Below are 21486 nucleotides of genomic sequence, written 5' to 3'. Positions count from 1 at the left end.
ACTTTGGGAAGTTTACCGTGTAGTTACCATTAATTCATGGTATTTATACATGAATAATTATAATGAATTATTTAGTAAGATTTTATGATATTTCGACTCTCCCAAAAATGGTTTGCTACCGTACTGAACATTTATGGTCTTTGCGCCACTGTTTAATTGCACAGCGATTTAATCAAGCTTCTTCTGAGAATCAGTCCAGTACGCCTGTGATCATGTGATGTTAACGACTGCGACGACTAGCAAGGGGCTCAGCTTCAAAGTTCATGTTCCGTCTGTAACAGGACATGCTGTGAGCGGATGATGATGATGATGACTCAGTGATGTGAGAATGTCACCAGAGCGTCTGGGAGCGCTGGGAGCTGTGACTGGTTTTGTATGTGTGTGAGTGTGAGTATGCGTCCCAGTGATGCAGAACATTACTGGCTGCTCTCACAGCTTCATATCAACGTTGTGAGTGGAATTTTTCCTGTTCCTTCAGGCTGTCCCTCTTCTATTAGACCTCGGATCAATCGCTAGAGAAAAAAAAGTGCATTATTGTACCTTTCGGGGTACAATGACTTGACTCTTGGATTTTATATCTGGGGAGCGTACCTGTTACCTTTTTGGGCCAGGAAAAAGGTACAAGCCGTTACCGTGGAAACCAATAAGGAGCCCAAAGGGTGCATCGGTATGAATTGTACCTTGAAAGAAGGACTCCAACTCAACCGTTATTTATGTCTGAATGGTGTGGAAATTAAGTCATGTGAAATTGACGAGAAAACAAAGCGGCAATCAAGGAATAACTCATTTAGATTTCACGGACGGAGCAGGGATTGTCATTGCCTTTCAAAAGCAAGCATCAAACATCAGCAGGTTTCTTGAAAGTCGCGACCGTTGGCGTGACAAAAATGGATCAATCGGACCTCTACGATCAGACATTGTTCAATAGGGGGAAAAAAAACAAACACCGCCAAGCAGCTTCAGCCACTTGTTGTTTGCTCAATCGTTGCTTTAATATGAGCGAGAGGAGCTCAAAACAGGAAGCGCTTGTCAAGTCTGATATATAGCTGAAACCATCGTTTGATTTAATTATGATCTGTCCAGTGAACCGGTACAGCAGCACACAGGAAGTCAAGGATATTGGCAGAAAACAGTTGCATAAAGTATCATTTATTGGCAGAGGTGGCTAAAGTGTTTATACTTTATACTCAAGAATGCTGAACAAGCACTGAACCGCAGTTTTTGCTCCCATTTTTTCATGAGATAAACGATCACAGACTTTTTCACTGCACAAAAAAAAGAAAAACATTTTTTTAAAAAAAAAATCACAAATGTAAATATTTTAACAACATAGCACACAGGTGTGGTTTATCAAGGTGCTGAATAGACAGACGGATTTTTGCTCATGTGACCACAATAAAAGGCCAAACAAAAAGGTGCAGTATTTCGGCAGTAGGTAAGTTGTCTTCTGACAGCCGCTGTCACACAACCTACCACCTTGTGCTCACAAACTTACAACTATTTACAATGTTTGACATAACCGTGGAGAGTGAGCCACATACTGCTTCACCAAATCAAAATATGCAATCTTACCTGACCACATGAAGCAGCCTGGTATTAGTTTGTATAACGCAGTTGAAATTAAACTGGTATGTAAAATGCTTACGATTTTTATTGATGATGACACCATAGCGGGATGTGGGCAGAATAGTTTACACAGTGCAGAGGTCCTGGGTTCAATTCCGACTCCAGCCTTCCTGTGTGGAGTTTGCATGTTCTCCCCATGCCTGTGGGGGTGTCCTTCAAGTATTCCGGTTTCTTCGCACATTCCCAAAACATGCATGCTAGGTTGTTCGAACACTCTAAATTGGCCCTAGCACGGTCGCTTCGTCAATGTGTGCCCTGTGATTGGCTGGAAACCAATTCAGGGTGTACCCCGCCAACTGCCCGAAGACAGCTGGGATAGGCTCCAGTACGCCAGCGACCCTTGTGAGGAGAAGCGGTACACAAGATAGATGGATGATGACACCATTCTGATTCATTCACTTCGACAACATGCTCTTGTACAACACGGAGCCGACATCAATAATCGTAACATTGAAGCCTTAATGCTGAGTTGCTTTTGTGAGGTTCCAACTTAATGGAATTCTATTTTTAAATTAATGAGTCAGTACTTGAGAAAAAAAAAAAAAAAGCTTTCCAAACGCATGCACGTGCACAAAAGCAGAACAAACTCAGACCCAATCACTGCACGTTAGTACATAGCAACTACATCTGTTCCATCACACCGTGCAGGTTGTTGCTGCCCAAAAAAGCGTGAAGATGCAGATGTTCGTATATGTAAATACAAATTTTCCACATTTTCTGTCGTGTTGCTCAGCGTATTTGCGTTATTTTCACTGTGATGAAAGCCCCCCCCCTTCCCCCCTCCCTTCAATCACCCATCTCGCTTCTCATCTTGTCAGAGAAAAATCAAAGCTAACACATCACCCACTCATCAAATCATTCAAGTAAGCAGAACAGCGAGACTGTGGATGGAAGAGCAACTCCCTTATTTCCGCACGTCAGTGTGAAAACTGTGATTGTCTGATATTAGGAAAAATATTTTCATGGAGTCCATACAAATAGTCCGGTCTCTGGAGTTACGACTTCTCCAAAATATTAAAATAAACAATATATACATACACTAAAAAAATGGGCAGCCATATTTATTTTTACTTCTTCACTCAGACAAAGTAAATTTTGCAAGAAGAGTTTTTGAGTAAATTTGACTAGTTTATTGAATTAAAAAAAAAAAACACTCAAGGGAAGTCAGTTCTTACTTTTTTTCCCCACATAAAACAGTCCGTACACAAGGTTACCCAATGTGATTGAGGATCAAACCCGCAACGTCCAGATTTAGAGACAACGACTCTACACCTGAGTTATGGATGTGCTACTGTGGCTGAGTAAATTGCTGGTGTCGCCAAAAGGAGGCCAAAAACCACTTTGGAGGTGTGATCACGAGGTTTTCTGGCGACACCAATAATTTACTAATGCTCAAGTGTAGACTGGCCATCTCCAACCTCAAGGTTATCGGTTCGATTCTCCACCGCATTGAGTTCTCGTCGATTAAATCTGATATGTTAAAAAAATAACTAAATAAGTAATCACTTCAACCATGGAGTGACTTTTTAAAATGTAATAAACTTGTCAAATTAACTCAAAAACTATTTTGGGAAAATTTACTTTCTTTAATTTCTGTGTTAAAAAAAAAAATATGATTTTTTTTTTTTTTAAGTAAATATTACTCCCCATTTTTTTTACAGTGCAGACAGGGCTTCACCACGAGTTGTCATGATAACGAAAGGCGGACTCCAGGCTGTGTGTGGAGCCGATTATACAGTCTCTCTTGTATGTGAAAACGGTGGCCCCAAGAAACTGGGTAATTTCAGTCAGACAAAAATTAGCTGCATGAAGTGTTCTTATAGTCCTTGATCCTTGACGTAGGTGGATGACGAAAGCATGTCACATGATATTTTATCCAGACACCTTGCAACTGTTAATAAATAAAATGTATAATAAGTCTCCTTCAGACAAATGCAGTAGAACCTAAAAGAGAAAACAGAGTGACGCACCTTTATACGATAAAAAAAAATATATATACGGACAACAGTAATACGCTGATGAAAGCTAATGTTGAAGTTGTCCACTTTCATTGTGATGCAGATCATTGAGGAGAAATGGCGCACAGACGGAAGGTGTTTCCATGGGAGTGCTGCTGAATTCTTTTTTTCCAACACACACACACACGCACGTACACCCCCACACGCGCCCTTATCTCCTGCTTGGGAGGGAGGAAGCAAACACTGCTAGCTCATTTGAAAGAGGACTTTCCCAGCATCTATTTGAACTGGGCCCAGAGGCAACCTAATTGAATTTGAGTGAGAACTTGTAGACAGCAAGTTTTGCGATTGGGATTTGTATAATTCATAGGCAAGAAGAACGGTATCATCCTCAAGCTCGAATATACAGCGAAACACCACCTGCATACACATTAGGCAATCTAAAGTGTATGTACGTGTATGTAAATTGAGGGGTGTTGCAAATAAAATCGCACCCAGGGTGCATTTGGGGGTGTGCCCCGTTGTTAGGTGGTGTACAGTCAAAAGTAAATATTAACGTCCAAAAATCAGTGCAGATGCATCTACTCATCCAACCAATCAGGCGTGCACCAATCTATCAAACCATTCATTTATGCATGCATTCGTGCATCCATGCATCCAATCATTAATTCCTTACTGTCCTTTGGTAAGCAGCAAAAGCGCATTGAATAAAAGCGAATATTGCACATTGATGACGGATTGAATTCCATTTGCAGCACCAATCAAACGTTTAGAAGACTTTTGAACAAAAAATAATAATAATAATAATAATAATTTAAAAGGGTTTATAAAGAGGAATGTGCGGGATACCGGCTTAAAAATCGCTGGAAATTAATGTATAGGAACTGAATTAATGTGGAACATTAATTCCGTTCCTCGGTCATGGAGGACACTCCAATGTCATTTGTTACATTGATGGTAATGTTATTAAAAATCTGGTAGCGCAACATTAGGAAAAAAATTAACGGCCCTCGCAGCAAGAGACAGGAAATTATGTGTTTTACTGAACAAATTGCGATTCTCAGCACACTGTAAACAATAGCAGCCAAGTGCTTGGACGATAGTCAAGCGATTGGTAAACTTGTTTTGCTGTTGTAACAACGAGAACTAATACATTCCGATAACCACAATTTCAGGAAATACGGCAAAGGCGTCATCTCAAATTGATGACTCAATCAAATAATCAAATGGTGTCCACTTGCTGCTATTTGCGGAAAGTGATACCTCCATCAAATAATCACCTGGTACTGATTGGTAATTGATAAAATAAAAAGCCCTTGAACTCAATTTCAGTAAATATTCCAAAGGCCTCCTTTCAAACAGACGACGCTTTAAAATAGTTATCAGGTACTCCATGCTGTTTGGTGAGCTCCAAGCTGTACAAATGGTTTAATGATCTGCTTTGAAATAGATGCCTCAATCTAATAAAGACCAGCTATTATTTGCAGATGAGAAAATAAAACTCCCTGAATTCCATTTGATGACATTGTTAATGGTCTCCTCCCAAATGAAAGCCTCTTTCAAAAAAAAAAAAAAAAATGGCTGGGGCTCTACCGGCATTAGAGTAAATGAATGCACCAGGCAACTATTTGAAGAAATTCTCTATTGGCCTCCTCACCGATGGATACTTCAGTCATTATCTGCAGTTCAATTAAATTAAGGACACTGAGTATGTTGTGTGAAGGACTCTTCTAAAATTGAAACTTCCTTCCTTCAATCAAAAATAAATAAATAAATAAAACAAAAGGCCTCGTTTTTCCATGCAATTCATCACACACTGATGATTTCCATAGCACTGAAAATTAAACTTTAACACGTGTCAGTTGCCAAGATGCGCTTCTTTCTTGGCTGCTCCTGACACTTTGGCCACATTCAGCCGTCCGTAATAAAAGAAGATGGAGAGAACGTGCACAGCAAAATCTGGCATTTATTTCCAGAAGCCACATCCATCACATTTGCTCACTTTATAGTGAGTACTAAAAGCATTGTCTGAGTATTCATATGCCAGATATAGTATTAATAATTAACTCCATTTTACACTTGTACGACAGCTTAAGTGCTCTAATGATACTTAAAACATTAACCGTCGACTATAAGTAAAGGTTTACGATGACACCTTGAAACGGGAAAGGATTATTTTGATTCTCAGCGAGCAAAATGTTTTGAAACGTTAACTTGCCGTCGATTGACAGTTGACCGCTATTATTTCACCAGAGCCGCCAAGTAATTCGCAGGCACGTCATGTGGCCGTCACATCGTACTGCTTTGAGAAAAAGAAGGCGGGGAAGGGGGAGATGAATTCATGAGCGATGTGAAGAGCCCAACGAGGAGTCTGTGTGAACAGGTCTGTGTAATTGAAGAGAAGACCTTAACCTAGATCAGTATCTATCACTCCAACGCTCACATATTTCCACAGAGGACATTGGGAGAGGAGTGTGAGGCCAAAGCCCCTGACAGGAACGGAGTGCATGAAGAAGAGGAAAGGAGGGAGGAGGGAGCAACAGTACACACGGACCACGTGGACGTGTGACGCCCATCGCTCGTCGCTCTTGGCACACAGATGGGAGGAAGACAAAAGGGGCAGAGGATGCGAAAGTAACCAAGAGACGATGATGAATAGACGGAGGAAGAGGATCGACAGGCTGCGGAGCGGCTCTGGAGACGCGGCCACAAGAGAAGCAGAGAATTATGGGAGTGCAAATTAAATCACACCGGAAGAGATGCTCAGGTCTGAACCTGCAGGAAAGAACGGGCACGGGGCGCTGGGCCTCTGTTTGTGTTGTGCGTGCGGATCAGAAGGTGGAAGGATCACCGAAAGGATTCAGATGGTGAAAAACAGAAAGTAAAAAAACGAATTAACAGAATCAGGGAGCTAAAAATCACAAAATGGCTGTTGCACTTCAGACTAAACATACGCACATGCCACATTATTAGGCACACATGCACCTCGAGACATTCGATTAAAAAAAAAATGTCTTTTAAAAAAACAATGGCCGCTTTGTAGTGGTGAGGAACAGAACTACATCAGGATAAGATGTTTTTCAATTTTGGGGCCAATTAAGGGTCAGGTGAGTCATACCAACTACAGTGGGGGACTTGCCAGAACTCCCTGACACAATTAGAGGAAACCCTCAATACAAAAGTAAAATGCAATAAAACAGCACACAAGTGTGCAACATAAATTATCTGGAGCCGCTCAGGATTATTATTTATCTAATAACAATCAATTACATCATACTCGTCACCCAAAATGCTGATCATTAAATATATTCACGTGTGCAGATGGTGACAGGTGTGTTTTGCTCATTGAAATTTTATTTTCCCCTCTCTGACCCGACAAACTAGGGGACAGAAAAATGCTGCCGTTATTGGGGGCGAGCGCACTGGCTCTTTGAGGTGAATTTGACAGCTGATTGGTTAAAGAAACAGTCGCATTGCTAATATATTGGAGTTTTTCATTATAACTGCAATCATAACCTGAAGACTGAGTATATTCCAATGACATGCAAAAAAAAAGGAGGAAATCTGATTTGACAAATAACTAAAATATTTGAGCCCAAAAAAAATATACACACATAAATACTGAAAGCATTCAAATGCTGTGTATGATCCCCACATTTGAATAAATAAAAGTCGCCCGATAGTATTTGAGGAAATTATAAAGGCCTTCTCTCAAATTGACGCCTCTCTCAAATAAGCATCTACTGAGTAAATTAATGTTTGCCACCATTATTTGAGGCAAGACAAGAAAAGCCTCCACTCAACTGGGTGCCACAATCAAATATAGGTCGGGTACTCTCTGCAGTTGAGTAAATACAAGCCCCCGGCAACTGTTTACGGAAATACAGCATCACCTTGCTCTTCAGTGGATGCCTCCTTCAAATAAACATGATATTTTATCTGCAGTTCAGTAAATCAAAGCCCCCGGTTCGTGTTTGTGGAAATATAATGAAAGCTTCAATCAAATTGATACCTCAGTCAAATAAACACCGTGCGCTCTCTGCAGTTGAGTAAACATAAGCCGCGAGCAACTACTTGAGGAAATACATTACAAGTCTCCTTTCAAATGGTCACCTCCATAAAATAAATGTCTGGTACTCTCTTTGGATTTGAGTAAGTCAAAGCACATGTGCACTATTTGGAGGACATATAGTCAAGACCGCCTTTCAGAATGATGCATTCATCAAATACTTGGTAGTACCTGCAATAGAGCAAATGCATGCCCCCGACTATTATTTGATTATGGTTTATATAGAATGTTGTATTACGTTTCAAAGTCATCATGAGGTTGCACCCTCCTGCAAAGTGCTACTAACAGGTTTCAGAAAAAGCCTCAACCATTTGTTGACAGAATTTGAGGTGACACTATGCAACCAGCATCGAGACACTTATTCCAAATGAGAATGAATATCTGTAATTATCATATCAAGTGGCATAATGTATTTATTCTCTGGCAGAGTGCTTCTTGAAAGGAGCAGCGGTTTGTCATGCAGTCTCAGGGCGCCCCGATTTCTCAAAGGTCAATCGGACGCAGAGGCCGATTAGCAATTCAGATTGGGCTAAAGGGGCTAAGAGGCGGCCGTGGCACTGCCTGAGACTTATTGCATTAGCAAAGGCTAGCGGTGCTGATTAGATGACATGAGGAGGAAGCAGCAAATGGGAACGTTACAGAAAAAGAGATTTGTGTGTGCACGTAGCACCAGATAAGAGATGTCGCTCAAGCTATGTAACACAAAGGATAACACTGCAGCACTGAGTTAAGTGTGTGACTGTATGGTTTCCTTCTGTTGAGCAAACATAAAAAAAGGCCTCTTGTGGGGCCTAGTTTGCAGCACCATGGACATCGAGAAGGCCACAAAGGCAGTGAGTAGGCTACCAAAAGGTTTGTGTGCAAGACTGGAGACAATGCAAAGACTGGTTTTGATCTGCTGCAAACTAGAACAATCCAACGTAGCAAAACGTCACAAAGTGCTCCAACTCTGCAGCTGAAGCACACTGCAAGCTTCCTTTCTTGAAAGGAAAGACCAAAAATGCAAATATCCTGACATGCCCACCGGTTGCCATGGCGACCGTGAACCCACCCCCTCAAGTCCACTTGTGTGAGTGTGCGTGCGTGCGCGTGTCCTACCTTGCATTCCTCCATGCACGTCCGAACCGAGTACGCGTCCGTCTCGTATTTGCGCACCAAGAGCTCGAACTCCCGGTAGTTGTCCTCCGCCTGCCGGTCAAGGAGCTGGTAAGCCCGGACGCACTCGCCGCATCCCGGCGCGTCCGCCCCCATGGCCATATCCAGGGTGCAATTCATGTCGTGTGGACTCGTAAACCCGTAAAACAAATCCAAAAGTGAGTAGGAATTACAAAAAGAAAGGTACAAATCGCTCAGGTTCACGTACGCCAACTGCGTCCCATCTCCCCCTGCGAGGCCCAGGCACACGGTGTCCGCGTCCGTGAAAGTGAAGCAGTCTTTGGACACGCTGTCCGGGTGACAGGTGTCCATCCGCCACAGAGGTTCGGTAGAATTCCCTAGAAAAATAGCATCTTGCTCTCTGGCGTGGTGGTGGTGGTGGTGAGGGGGGTCAGGCGGTGGTGAATAAGGGGATGATGTTGGTGGTGGCGCCGGCGGGAGCCAGTGGAGGGAGTGAGGCTGCTCGCCCGTCTCTCTAATCCCGAGCCCCCCCGTGCCCGAGTGCCGCTTGTCCCTGGTGCGGGTGAGCGTGGCCTCGGCGCAGAACCACAGGTGATCCGAGAGCAGGACGGTGATGAAGAGTAGCGAGGCCAGCGACAGTCGCCATCTCTGGGCCCGCTCCGACTCGGTGGATGGCTTCTCTGTCCCTCGGGGTGCGAACCAGTATTTTACGCCTTCGTCATGCTGTCGACGCATCCAAGCACCCCTGGTCATATTTTAGGAGAGTGCTGCCCTGGCCGACTCCACCGCGGGGGCTGCTCTGTCTCAATACTCATTGACTTAGGCGGACTCGGCTCGGTTCTCCTCGGGGTGCCGTTGCCTCCGCCGGTGCAGGGCGCTGCTCGATTGGCGCCCGCAGCAATCGGTGCTATTCCGGTCCAATAAACCCGCCCGCGCGGATTAAGATTGCCGCATCCTCCGTGGCTCCCCGCGGGGGGACGGCGTCCTCTTTGACCGCATGCCGCGTCCGTCCATCCCCACCTTCCTTCCCTCCTTCTCCGGGTGTCCTCCCTTCTCCTCTGATGATGTTTCTGCTTCTACTGCTGCTGCTGCTGGGGCGTCTGCCGCAGATAGTGCTCTCTCTCACTGAAGTGAAGCGGCCGGCCCGCACTGGCCGGTCTCGTCGCTACCTGGAAGCCGAGCGTGAAGCCTTGAATACCGTCTCCGGTTGGCCGTTGTCATCTTGGAGCGCGCCTAAGTTGCCGCCATGTTCGCCTGGAATCACTTTTTCGGAGAGCACAGGCTGTTTGCGTCATCTCCATCGCTGCGAGAGCTCCATCGTTGCGCAGTGGCCGAGCAGCTTATTGCCTATATGCACACGCAGGGAGAGAGGGAGAGGGGGGGGTGTACGGTGAGGGAGGGAAGGAGGTGGGTGAGTACACAGGTACACATTTAAAAGGACGTTTTAGTAAATATCGCTTTGCCCAAACGTGCACTTTGGCAACCCCGTTTGTTTGATGCAGGGTACTCAAGGGTCTATTCAATGCAGGCTTGGTGATTGGGCACACGTGTTAGCACTCTGCATCATCATGTCAACTGCATGGAATAAACAGGGGTCAATTTTTGTGTTCACCTGCATTAATGGACTTTTTCAAAACACAGTTACATTCACGGTAGTTTCAGACGAGACTAATTGAATACAGCACCCTTTATAAAGATTTGGTGAGAATCTGGTTTTAGGTTGTATAGAGCCAGCTAAGTAGCCTTTTATGTTGACACAAACAATACCAGACTTTTTCAAAGAGTTCAGCCTTGGCTGAGGTCAGTGCAGTACAGACTGTCTTTACAATTTAAAATGGTCATTTTAAATAACAAATCTAGTGTTTTTTGCCTGTTTTGTTCAGTAAAATTTTATTGTAGCCACAATGATGCATACATTGTCCGCAATATAGGAGTTTGTTTGGAAATAGCAAAAGAATTCCAATGCAAGGGTTTTGTTTCCCATAAATTTGCATTTTAGGACAACTTGGACAACTTTATGGTTTTAAATTTATGAAGATAATGTCATTTTCCATTCCCGGTTCATAAAGGTATGCTTGGATGAACACAACATGATCATAAATTAACGTTTGGATGAATTAGAATGAAAAAAAAATATTTTGTGTTGCTCTTTTAGAAAAAGCTTAATTAACCCCCCCCCCCCAAAAAAAAAATTCTTAGCACTTCTCATCATTGTCAGAGTGTCCGTGTTTCGGTTAGTGAATAAACAAAACATTTACATTGTTAAACTGCTACACAAACACTCTAACAAGAAAATGGATGACAAATTAAAGGAGTAGCAACATAATCTGCCCTAGTGAGGTGTTGGCCCAGTTTAGTGGGAGCTGGCAGCCTCGGCTTCAGTGCACCTTGGCAAAGATTCTATGTCTGGAACTCCTCTGGCGGGATGAACATCAGTCTTCCAAAAGAGATCCCCTCAATTTGTGTTCTTGTGGAGGAGGCTGGCAGGGATGACTCAGGGAGCGTCGTTCCAAAAATGAGTGTTAAAATACAGGTTAAAAGCCAGAGTCGAAGTATTCAGTAAGATTTAAAATACTTTCAAACGAGCAAATCTCCTGAATGTAGACACAGTATGAAATAATAATGCACATTTTTCATGGATACAGTCAGGGAGGGATTCGTTTTTGAGTGGCTTCTAGAATTTTTGCGGCTATTTGCAGCATCCTCTGAAAGATGTTTTTAATATTTTGTTTACCAAATTTAACAACATGACCTTCCAACATAATGCATCCACAATACATCTAATCAGCTTTATTGGACAGTAAGTGTACTGTTAGTATACAGTACATTGGACCTCGCAATTAAGGACAAAGAGACTGAGCCCAACTATGAATAGTGAATTTCTGTCAAATATTTGAAATTACATCATAATAATTGATATTATATTTGCTTATACTAACTCATTCGCCTCTGTGTGTATTGCTTTGTAACTAAAATCAGAACAGCTTTTGAGTGGAAGATAAAGATTAGGGGGTGAGTCTTGTCGTTTTGTCTATGATGGAAACGAATACCAACACTTTGGAAGTCTGACAAATTAACGCATGAAGTAGAACATGTGTGTTCTGATCATGAGCAAAGCTGAAGAGTTGGCAAAAGGTGTGGAAAAAAGCCATACTCAAACCACGCAGCGAGTTAGCGTCGCTCACCATGAGTTTTTTTTAGTCATAAATAAAAAATTATTTTGACATTAAAAGCCCTTTGTCACTTTTATGTTATTTTATAGTTTGAGGTGTTATAAAAACAAATGCAAATACAAATAAAAATAGCGTCAAATTGACTGTTCTTTTTTAAAGGTTTATTTGAATAGAACCTCGTTCTTTTCTTCTAATGTTGCTCACTAAAAAAATGAAAAATCTGGAAATATTTGCTGTTTTATCAAAAATTTTGCATAAGGCCGGTGCTTATTTTGAACACAATATCCTGTAAATTACAAAAGATCTGTCGAAATGCTCTCCAGTAAAATGACTGCCGACATGAGCAACTCTTTGAAAACGGTCGGCAGGGAATGTCTTCATAAAACACAAACTCTGATCAACACTTGAACGCCATTTGAAAGGCTTACATCTTCAATCATTTCACATTACAATAAACCGCGTGCCCTGAAGCACTCTTTTTCTTAGTCTTGTAATGGCACCCTGCTTTGCGCTTACGTTTGTGACATCTTTCCGATTCAAGAATTTGCATTTCCTGCAACTACAGTTTGGTGTTTGTACTCTGTGGTCTGGTCTATGAAAGAATTCAACCAGACGACGAGGTGTACGCCACAATGAAAGCTTGTATCCTGTAGCGGGTAAATTCAGGCCTTCCAAGCAAAAGATAGCTTACAACAGAGAGTGCTTTTTGGCATTGGAAAAGCTCACCATGAGGTTTCTTCAGACCTCCTGGACTGTAGCTTTCTGCTACTCAGGGACCCCACCAATCCCTGCCGTTTACAGTCATTTTAATAATTTGGTGATTTTTTTTCTTGTGAACTAGCTAGCCTTCAACGTGCAGCTTTAGCATTTCTGAGGCAGCTAAAGCACTAAGCTCAAGTGTATGAATTAGCCCTCCTCTAGCCAAAGTGGACGTGGCCTCTATGCTAAGCTAAAGGTTCTAGCTTCGTACCTAAAAACGCACAAGACTCAGCCAATCAAAAAAAAACTCACCTGATCGTAAGTCTATAGATTCCACTGGCTTTGTCGCTTGCACAGCTGAAGCGTCAAATGCGCGCTCGCTCTCTAACGAGGAGGTTTATGGACTGGTCATGTCCCGCATTGACATTCCCAGTCACCCGTTACACATCACATGAATGCACAAGATTTGCGGTCAACACAATGTAACTGAGAAAGACGCTCATGAACAAGTTATCTCAATGCACGTCAATAAAGCTTCTTTTGGGGTCAGCGAATTTTCTATTGGACATATTTCATCAATCGTTTGGGTTGATGAAGCACACCAACTGTATGTTGAAAGTGTTTCTAGTGGTTGTTGGAAAGAAAATGGGATTAGAACTCAGAGATTATTTGTCCGAAAGTGAGGGATTTGAAATTCCTCCAGCCACTTCATATATAGAAAGCACTTGTCCTTGTAAAGTCTCGAGTGAGCAGGAGCATATGCCGGGTGACACCTGCGGCTGATTGTCAGCCAATCACAGCGTACATAAAAAAAAAAAAAAAAACAGCCATTCACACCTGTGGGCAATTTAAAGTCTACAGTGTGGATGTTTTTGTCTTTGGTTGGAGTGCTCGGATAAAATAAAACCTGCACAGGACTAGGAGAATATACGAACAACACATGAAAGGCCAGAGCAGTGATTTGAACCCTGAACTGTCAAATTATGATGCAGGTGTGTTGTCAAAGGGTTGACTCTGTGTGGAGGTTTTGCTTTGGCAATTTTTGCAACACTGAGCTAAGTGGAACACTATGCTGCAAAACATTTACTTCAACTTATTATTAGATTTACTTATTAGAATTTATACACCCCCCACTCAGTCTTTTCATCCCTTCCGTTCAATATACGGCAAAAAAAATTTTCCAATCTTTTTAGTCTTGCTGCTAAACTCGCAGCATGGAATTTGACCTTGGCAGAGGTCAATCGCTGTCTGATTTCTGCGGGCAAAATCGGCTGGACATGTTTCTTGAGTTAACTGAAGACCCCAAACTGTCAGCAGGTGTGAATCAGAGTGTGAATATTTATTTGTCAAAACGTTTCCTGTGGTTGGCCGGCGACCAAGTTCCACCTTTCAGCCTAAGGGAGCTGCGAATGTCAGCGCACCTGTGAGCCGCAAGAGGATAAGGGATATAAAATGGCTGCACGGTTGTTAAAAAGTGAGTGGAAATGAAAGGTGTACACACACTTGATTCGTCGCCTTGCTCCTGAGACGCTCACGCAATCACTCAAATTTCATCTTTGCAGGGTTCCACCATCATGCCTCATGGACATAGATGACCAAATTCATGGAGAATGTTCTAGTGCAGGCGTGGGCAAACTACGGCCCGGGGGCCACATGCGGCCCATTCAACGTTTTAATCCGGCCCGCCGAACTGGAAAAAAATAAAATGAATAAACCTTGTGAATATTTTAATTTCAAAATACTGTGGTTTTTCAAAGACATATTGATTGTTGTAATGCTTTTGTCCACTTTCATTTAAAATTAAATGTATTTTTTTTCTCCGATAAGGTGAGGTTACCAAAAGACTCGATCCATCTGCTCCTGGTCCGCCCTCTCTGTCAAATTTTGGAACCCATTGTGGCCCACCGATCAAAAAGTTTGCCCACCCCTTGTTCTAGTGCGATATTTCCCAACCCTTATTCAGTCGTTACAAATGTGCACACCACCAAACAAAAATGTCCGAATAAGCCGATGGAGAAATAATGATCTTGCCTCAATTTGCTCACCGATTTATTAGCCTGTTCAGTTGAAGACAAAACTCGTCTGTTCTCTGAATTGCAAAAGGTGTACACGCTGGTTAATTGGACCTTCTGCCATCTAGTGGAAGAGCATTTAATTGTTCTGACTCTCATTACACATCCCTGGCATAGCTACATGAATAAAAGACACATTATGTTTTTCCCCGGCCCCCAACACTCTCTACCAAACCAATTAATGAAATTGGATCATTTTCTCAGGCGCATCTGATGATCTTTCATCACAGTGGTTGGAAATCACAGTGTGTGTGTTGGACAAAAATTTTGGCATACACTATGGTCGTTGCACATCAAACATATCTTCTATTCAAACTGGACGCTGTCCTTCAATTAGCACCTGAGCGGTGGCCAATTAACACATGGAGCACGTTTGCGTCATTGTGAGTGCGGTTGTAAGGAGGATCGTCGAAGGGCACAAAAAAATAGGTAGTGGAAGGGCAATGATGTGACAAGAGGCAGCTGGAGAAACAAAGAGAGAGAGAGAGAGAGAGAGAAAGGCTGCTGTGAATGCAAATAGCAGGCCATCATGGTAACTGTAAGTGCTGGCAGACATGACTCATCCACTATTGATGCCGCGGGTGTGTGAGAGTGTGTATACACCATCGAACCACCTCTGATTCAATCATCATATTGCTCAATAATGCTCCTTGCTGTACCAAAAGTCATTTGCCGTAAATACAGTAAACACAATTTTGGAATAGATTTAACTCAGTAGTGGAATGACCATAATCGCCGTCATCCTTTTTTTTTTTTTGCATGTCTTTTATACTATTTATTTGTAAGGGGAATAAATACAAAAGTGCATTAAAAGCGAATCATTTGCTCATTTTTAACATTAAAAGGTATATGAATGCACAATTATGTCATGATTACGGTTAATGTTATTTTGACATAAGATGATTAAAAATGTTTATATTATTACCTCAATCACTAAATAGGAACATCACATGGTAAATTACTGAAAATTGACAAGGTGGTTACAAACACATTTTGAACTGCAGTGTTCGAATTGCAAAGGACACCAAAGGCAAAATACAATTACCACAATGCAATGTCACGGTACCGAAAGCTTGGCTTAGATATAGAGGCTTTAACTAAAACCCAAAAGCTATCAGAACAAAAAGTCTAGCCCATACTAGGCTATGTGCTAACTCGCTATACAGTGGTTGTTTCAAAACAACACAGCCAACTCCCTGTTTTTTGGGGTTTTGGTGACATTCTAATGTCTTGTTAAAAGAGACATGACAACTGAATTTGGCGCTGCGGTGAAATTGATGTTTTCGGGCTCACTGAGGAACCCCTAAAAGGGAGCTAATTTGTTGGAAGATTAATCATAAACAGCGCAATTCCATGACGCATTCACACCCGTCCCGGTGCTCGAACCCTTATGATTAAAAACAGGATGTAGTCATTAACTCATGATGGCATCAATGGATGTGTCCAACCCCCGAGAATCCGAATTGGACTCCCCACCATCCATGAGCCAGGAAGCCGCCTATTAACAAACAAACACAAATCACTCGCTTCATTGTTTTCCTTGGTGGCGGTCTGGCCTGGAGATATTCCAGGATGGAAATGGGAATGGCATGGATTTATTTGATTTGAAAAAATCAGTGCTCCTCAAGACCTTCCAATAGAACATGTCGTTTTAAAAGACATTATTTCTAATCGTCACACACATGCACCCACACGCACACTTTGACCTTCTCATCAATGTTTCCTCATGCATGAGGCTTCGTGGAGTCCTGCACTGCGACAATGATGAAACTTCCTCTTTTGAGCATTATTATGAAATGAGGTGGGGCGATTGTGTGTTTAGGTTAGATGTCGTGTTTTCATTTCTCGTCTTCTATTCTACTTTGTATGATAGCAGTTTATATTTAATACAGAGCAGTTCTTACGAGTGAACATCTTAGATGTGCATTGTGTTGGCTGGCAATCAATCCAGGTTGTACACCGATTCTAGTTCTGGTGGGCCACAACGGGTTCTAAAATTTGACAGAGGGGCAGGACCAGGAGCAGATGGATGGAATGTTTTGGTAACCTCACCTTATTGGAGAAAAAAATACATTTGATTTTAAATGAAAGTGAACAAAAGTATTACAACAAAATATATGTCTTTGAAAAACCACAGTATTTAGAAAATAAAATATTAACAAGGTTTATTCATTTCATTTTTTTCAAGTTCGGTGGGCCGGATTAAAACGTTTAACGGGCCGCATGTGGCCCCCAGGCCGTAGTTTGCACACACTCGCTCTAATGCAAACTCCACACAGGACTTGAACATCAAAAGTCTCGATGTGGCTAACCATGAGCCCATTGTGCTGCCCCTGGTTGAATTCCCAACAATCAATTTATTTATTATCATGCTAATCGCTAATTGCTATTCTGAAGCCGAATGGTGGTCCATTATTATTGTTTAATGCTCAGCACATCTTCACAAAAACTGCATGTGGTTGTTACTATGATGGATTACAGCACCAATGGAGTCTCGATAGACAATTGATTCCCAAGTGCGCAGAAATGTACCATTAAAAATGTTGCCGTAAATGTGACAAAAGCTTAATAAATTCTACAGCGGTGTTGCAAACCGAGTCTTAAATGATTATGATTTTTAAAAAAAATCAATAACAAAAGGAATTTCATGTTGCAGAAAAAAACTCAGAAGAAGCGCCCATGCTGTTGATTGCTGAGAAGCACTCCCACTGCTTGCTCAGTTGGTCACTGAAATCAAGAGGGATTAGAGCAATGATCCAGATACCATCATGCGGTTCAATCAACCCACCCACCCATCACCGGCCCCGCTCCGCCTCAGGTTTTAGTCTCCGGATCGATCGTCTCGCCTCATTTCCATTCCAGGAATTCCTTAGCGGCACATCGACACAGCTCACTATCTCAATGCCTTTTCCCATACCCTTGGACCCACACGCCGCTGCTCTGTATATCCCCGTCGAGCCACCTCAAGCTATCATTTACCCGAGCTTCAAAGGCAATGTTCCTGTAAGGAAGCAAGGAAATTTCTGGAATATGACAGTAAAGGACTAAAGATCACAAGGTCGCAAGGTTGTGTTAGGTGTTTGTGCATCGTACAATCAAATATGCTTTAGCACCATTCAGTCATCATGCATTTGTGTTTGTCTTCATCGCCTCTTGCCCTGATGTTGCATCATTAATGGCCCAGGACTGAATCTTGATGCTCCACACAAGCTTATTCATGAGGGAAGGCTCCAAAATTACCAGGAGCAGCTCAGATGGTAATCAAAATTCTATCAGCGTAACGGAAAATAAGAGCCAAGGCGTCTTAAAGAAAAAGTCAGTTGGTTTTGATCTTAGAAAGATTTGTGTTTAATATGAGATGCTGGGCAGTTTTTTTGTCATCCTAAAGAAATGGGACCTCAAAAGAAGAACCGCACTGATGTCAGACCAATCAAAATTCAACATAGAATTTCTGTCGAGTTCAATTAGTCTGATCGATATATCAGCTCATCATCTAATCTTATGGTCGCTATTTTTATAAATTCCACCGATTCAACTTTTTTTATATCGGATCATCAAACAATGAAGTGAATGATCAAGTAAAACCGGCACACTCTACTAAACTGACAAAGATCCTTTCCAATTTGTTGCCGTTTTCCCAACTTTTGCCTCTCACAGCACAGCAGACCTCACGAACATCAGCTTCAGCCCGAGTGTAAACAGCAGACGGTCGTATTTGCAGGAACTCCATGACTGAGACAGACGCTCCAAACTCCTGCAGGGAGACCTGAAACACAGCCAGTCCCCCCCCCCGCCGCCCCCCCTTCAATGCACCTCAATGTGCACCTAAAATAAATTCAACATTGCTGCCCTTTTAACGTATTTGCTCAAGATGACAATGCCATGCGAGCTTCCGCAAGACAAGAGAAGAGTTGAACCCATAGGAACTATTTATTAATGCAAGCAGCAAGATTAGCTCGCATGGCAGTCGGAAAAGCATTTCCCTCCCGCTAATCTGTGCTGACAGAGAGAGAGCACCTCCTGGTGAAAAGTGCACCTGCATCCAGCGGGGATGTCAAAAGCCATACATAAAAATATTGAAGCCTTTGAAGGGCTTCGAATGAAGTCACATGTTGGCTGTGGAATTTGAACCGTATCCAATAGTGAGATCCAGTCTTTTCTCCCGCTTAAGGGGTGGCGTGTTCGCTAGAATAAACATGCAGCGACTCTCCAGAATGTGCCTGGGATGAGGCTGGAGGAAGGCCAACGCAGCGCCACTCTTGCCAGTCACCAGTCGCTTTTCCAGTTTGGATTGGTGCACCGCTGAGCTTTGGAACCTTCCAGCAGGCGCTTATTATCAGCACAGCTGACAAGTTTAATCCCAGCAGTCTGTAGCATTGTCTTCTACCCACAGTATTTGATTCCGAGTCAACTTTACAATGTTACTCGGCAATATAAACTTTGTTTGCTTCTTATTGTCGTGCTCATGTCTACATGCTAGGGGTGTGAATCTCTCGACAAAAGACGATTCGTGATGATACGTGTGGTGCGAAATGATTCAACGGTTTGATTTTAAATGAAAAAAATAAAAAATTAATAAGATAGCAATAACAGTTTTGGATTGCTGTAATGCATTTTGATTTATAATCAGCCAATCCTCCGACAAACATCTCCAGTTGGTCCAAAATGCTGCTGCTCGCCTCTAGCTCATTCGCTACCATTGACGGATATAGACGTACTTTCATTTTACCTGGGCTGGCAGAGAATGAGCTAGACTGGTTCTCGTAAGAGGGCACCCCTAACTCCGACTCTGGCATGCCTACACTGCCTCTCTGTACATTTTAGAGTTTTTAATCAAGATTCTATTTGTTTTCAAATTTTTTAATGGCCTCGGCCCACCTTACCTCTTTGTCCAGTGCGTCAGGTCTGGGCAGCAGACGCTATTAGAGGTACCAAGGTCTAAGCGAAGGCTCAGAGCGTGCTGGGCCTTCTCTTTGGGATGACCTCCCGCTAAACGTTGGGAAAGCCCCCTCGCTTCCCAGTTTTAATCTAAAACTCATCTTTAAGCTCTTTTTTATTATTTGGCTTTTAACTCAGCATAAGAATTAATAAAAATTTGTTTTACTGTTTGTTATTTTATGATTGACGTTTACTCCATGTACAGCACTTTTGTATATAGAGGGGGTTGCCTTAAAATGCTTTCTAAATACAGTTGAGATTAAAGGTTGTACTCTAGGAAATGGAGTCATATGATGTTACTCATGTTGATGGAACTATGTGATGCCAAGGCGGAGGACTTTTTGCCTCTTAAGCAGTTATTTTTCGAGGGACAGCACAAAATTGATCACTTTTGACCTTTGGGCTGGACTTTATTCTGTCTTTGGCAGTTATTAACAGAGCTTCACAAAGCGGGGCACTGCTGATGCAAGGAGGCTCGGGAACATGAGGAATGTGGATCCTGGAGGCCACGAAGTGCGGATGTGAGCGTGGTGCTTCAAAGGAGGGAAACTGCAAAATTGAGCTGCGAAACGGTGACCGACGCTCGGCTCACATTGAGGGAAAATGAAAATTTCAATTGCCATAAAAAAGTGTCGTCTGATGTACAGTACAGTTAATAAACCGGTACTGCACCTTTATGTGTAATATACGGACCCCTAACCACAGGATAATCTCTCAGGATAACTATAGTCAGTACGTGTATACGCCACTTAACACAATCCATGCCCCAACATACAGTGGCTAATTGATGAGATGTGTAATTGTGTGCTAGATTGTAGATGTTCAGGGGAAACACAGAGCAGATGTGCGGCAGGATCCAGACTGAGCACAGAAGGGGGGCTGGATGGGGGAAGGCGTGCACACGAGCGGTCGACCGCAGAGCGTGTCTGCAAAGTCATCTGAGGTCAGCCGCTCTATGTGATCAGATACTGTTGATGAGGCACAGCCCGGGGCCACAGCGGCATACAGTAGGCTCACGTGCACAACACAACAACTTGGATACGAAATAAACTACGGGAGGAGGGATGTTGTACTGGAATAAATATCTCAAGGGTGTAGAATGAAGTTCCCTGAGTCATTTAATGTGCACCAGATGAAAATGAGGATGTGGTGATTGCTTGCATGGAAAATGTTTATAGTTTTGGCTGTTTTGTAGTTCAGGGTAATTGTCCGTTCGCAAAATTGCACTTAACACAAGCGAGGCTCATGGGAGTCACCCGGGCCCATACATATACTTAAGATGTGGTTCCTCTGCAAGGTTATTATCGTTTGGAGCACAGTGGCCTGACTGGTTAGCACGATGGCCTCACAATACAGAGGTCCTGGGTTTGATTCCCACTCCGGCCTTCCTGTGTGGAGTTTGCATGTCCTCCCCGTACCTGTGTGGGTTTCCTCCCACATTGTATGGCAGGTTTCAGTGTCATTCATCTTCGCCAGGCCCTAACAAGTTTCGCATTCCCTCTGCAGAATATGATGAGTTCCAGTTGTGTTCAATCGTTCTCAGTTGTCGTTGTAAAGAGTAGGAGATATTGGCGCATAAGACTAGAGTGCCCTCTCGTGGCTGTCTGTGAAATTAATTTTTTTTTTCCTATACAAGTCGCTCCACAGTAAGTCGCAGGACCAGCCAACATATGAAAAAAAGGGTGACTTATAGTCTGAAAAATACGGAATTCCCCAAGAACTGAATCAACTTGGCTCATTTTTCACATCTACTTTATGGACATAACCTCATAGCCTCAGCACCGTGAAAGGCTACACAGCTGATAGCATAGAGGGGTACTACTTCTCACGCCTGC

At 42.8% G+C, this 21486-nt stretch overlaps 1 protein-coding gene across 2 annotated transcripts in view; it reads right to left on the bottom strand.

Annotated features, from left to right (window-relative positions):
• The window catches only part of nalf1b (NALCN channel auxiliary factor 1b), a 77268-nt gene extending 67124 nt beyond the window's left edge, over positions 1-10144 (bottom strand). For both annotated transcript variants that reach the window (XR_015846532.1, XM_088315566.1), the window contains exon 1: positions 8752-10144. Coding sequence is in view for 1 of the 2 variants with exons in the window: in XM_088315566.1 (XP_088171692.1) it covers positions 8752-9522 (771 nt within the window). In the remaining variant the exon portion in view is untranslated. The remainder of the gene's footprint in view (positions 1-8751) is intronic.
• Between the last annotated feature and the right edge of the window lie 11342 nt (positions 10145-21486).

Source organism: Idiotropiscis lumnitzeri, chromosome 14, assembly GCF_059441095.1.
Source record: "Idiotropiscis lumnitzeri isolate Australia: NSW breed Sydney's pygmy pipehorse chromosome 14, RoL_Ilum_1.0, whole genome shotgun sequence".
In the NCBI taxonomy this organism is placed as follows: domain Eukaryota; kingdom Metazoa; phylum Chordata; class Actinopteri; order Syngnathiformes; family Syngnathidae; genus Idiotropiscis; species Idiotropiscis lumnitzeri.
The sequence above is the reverse complement of the archived record's forward strand: the minus strand, read 5'-3'. Positions and strand labels throughout refer to the sequence as shown.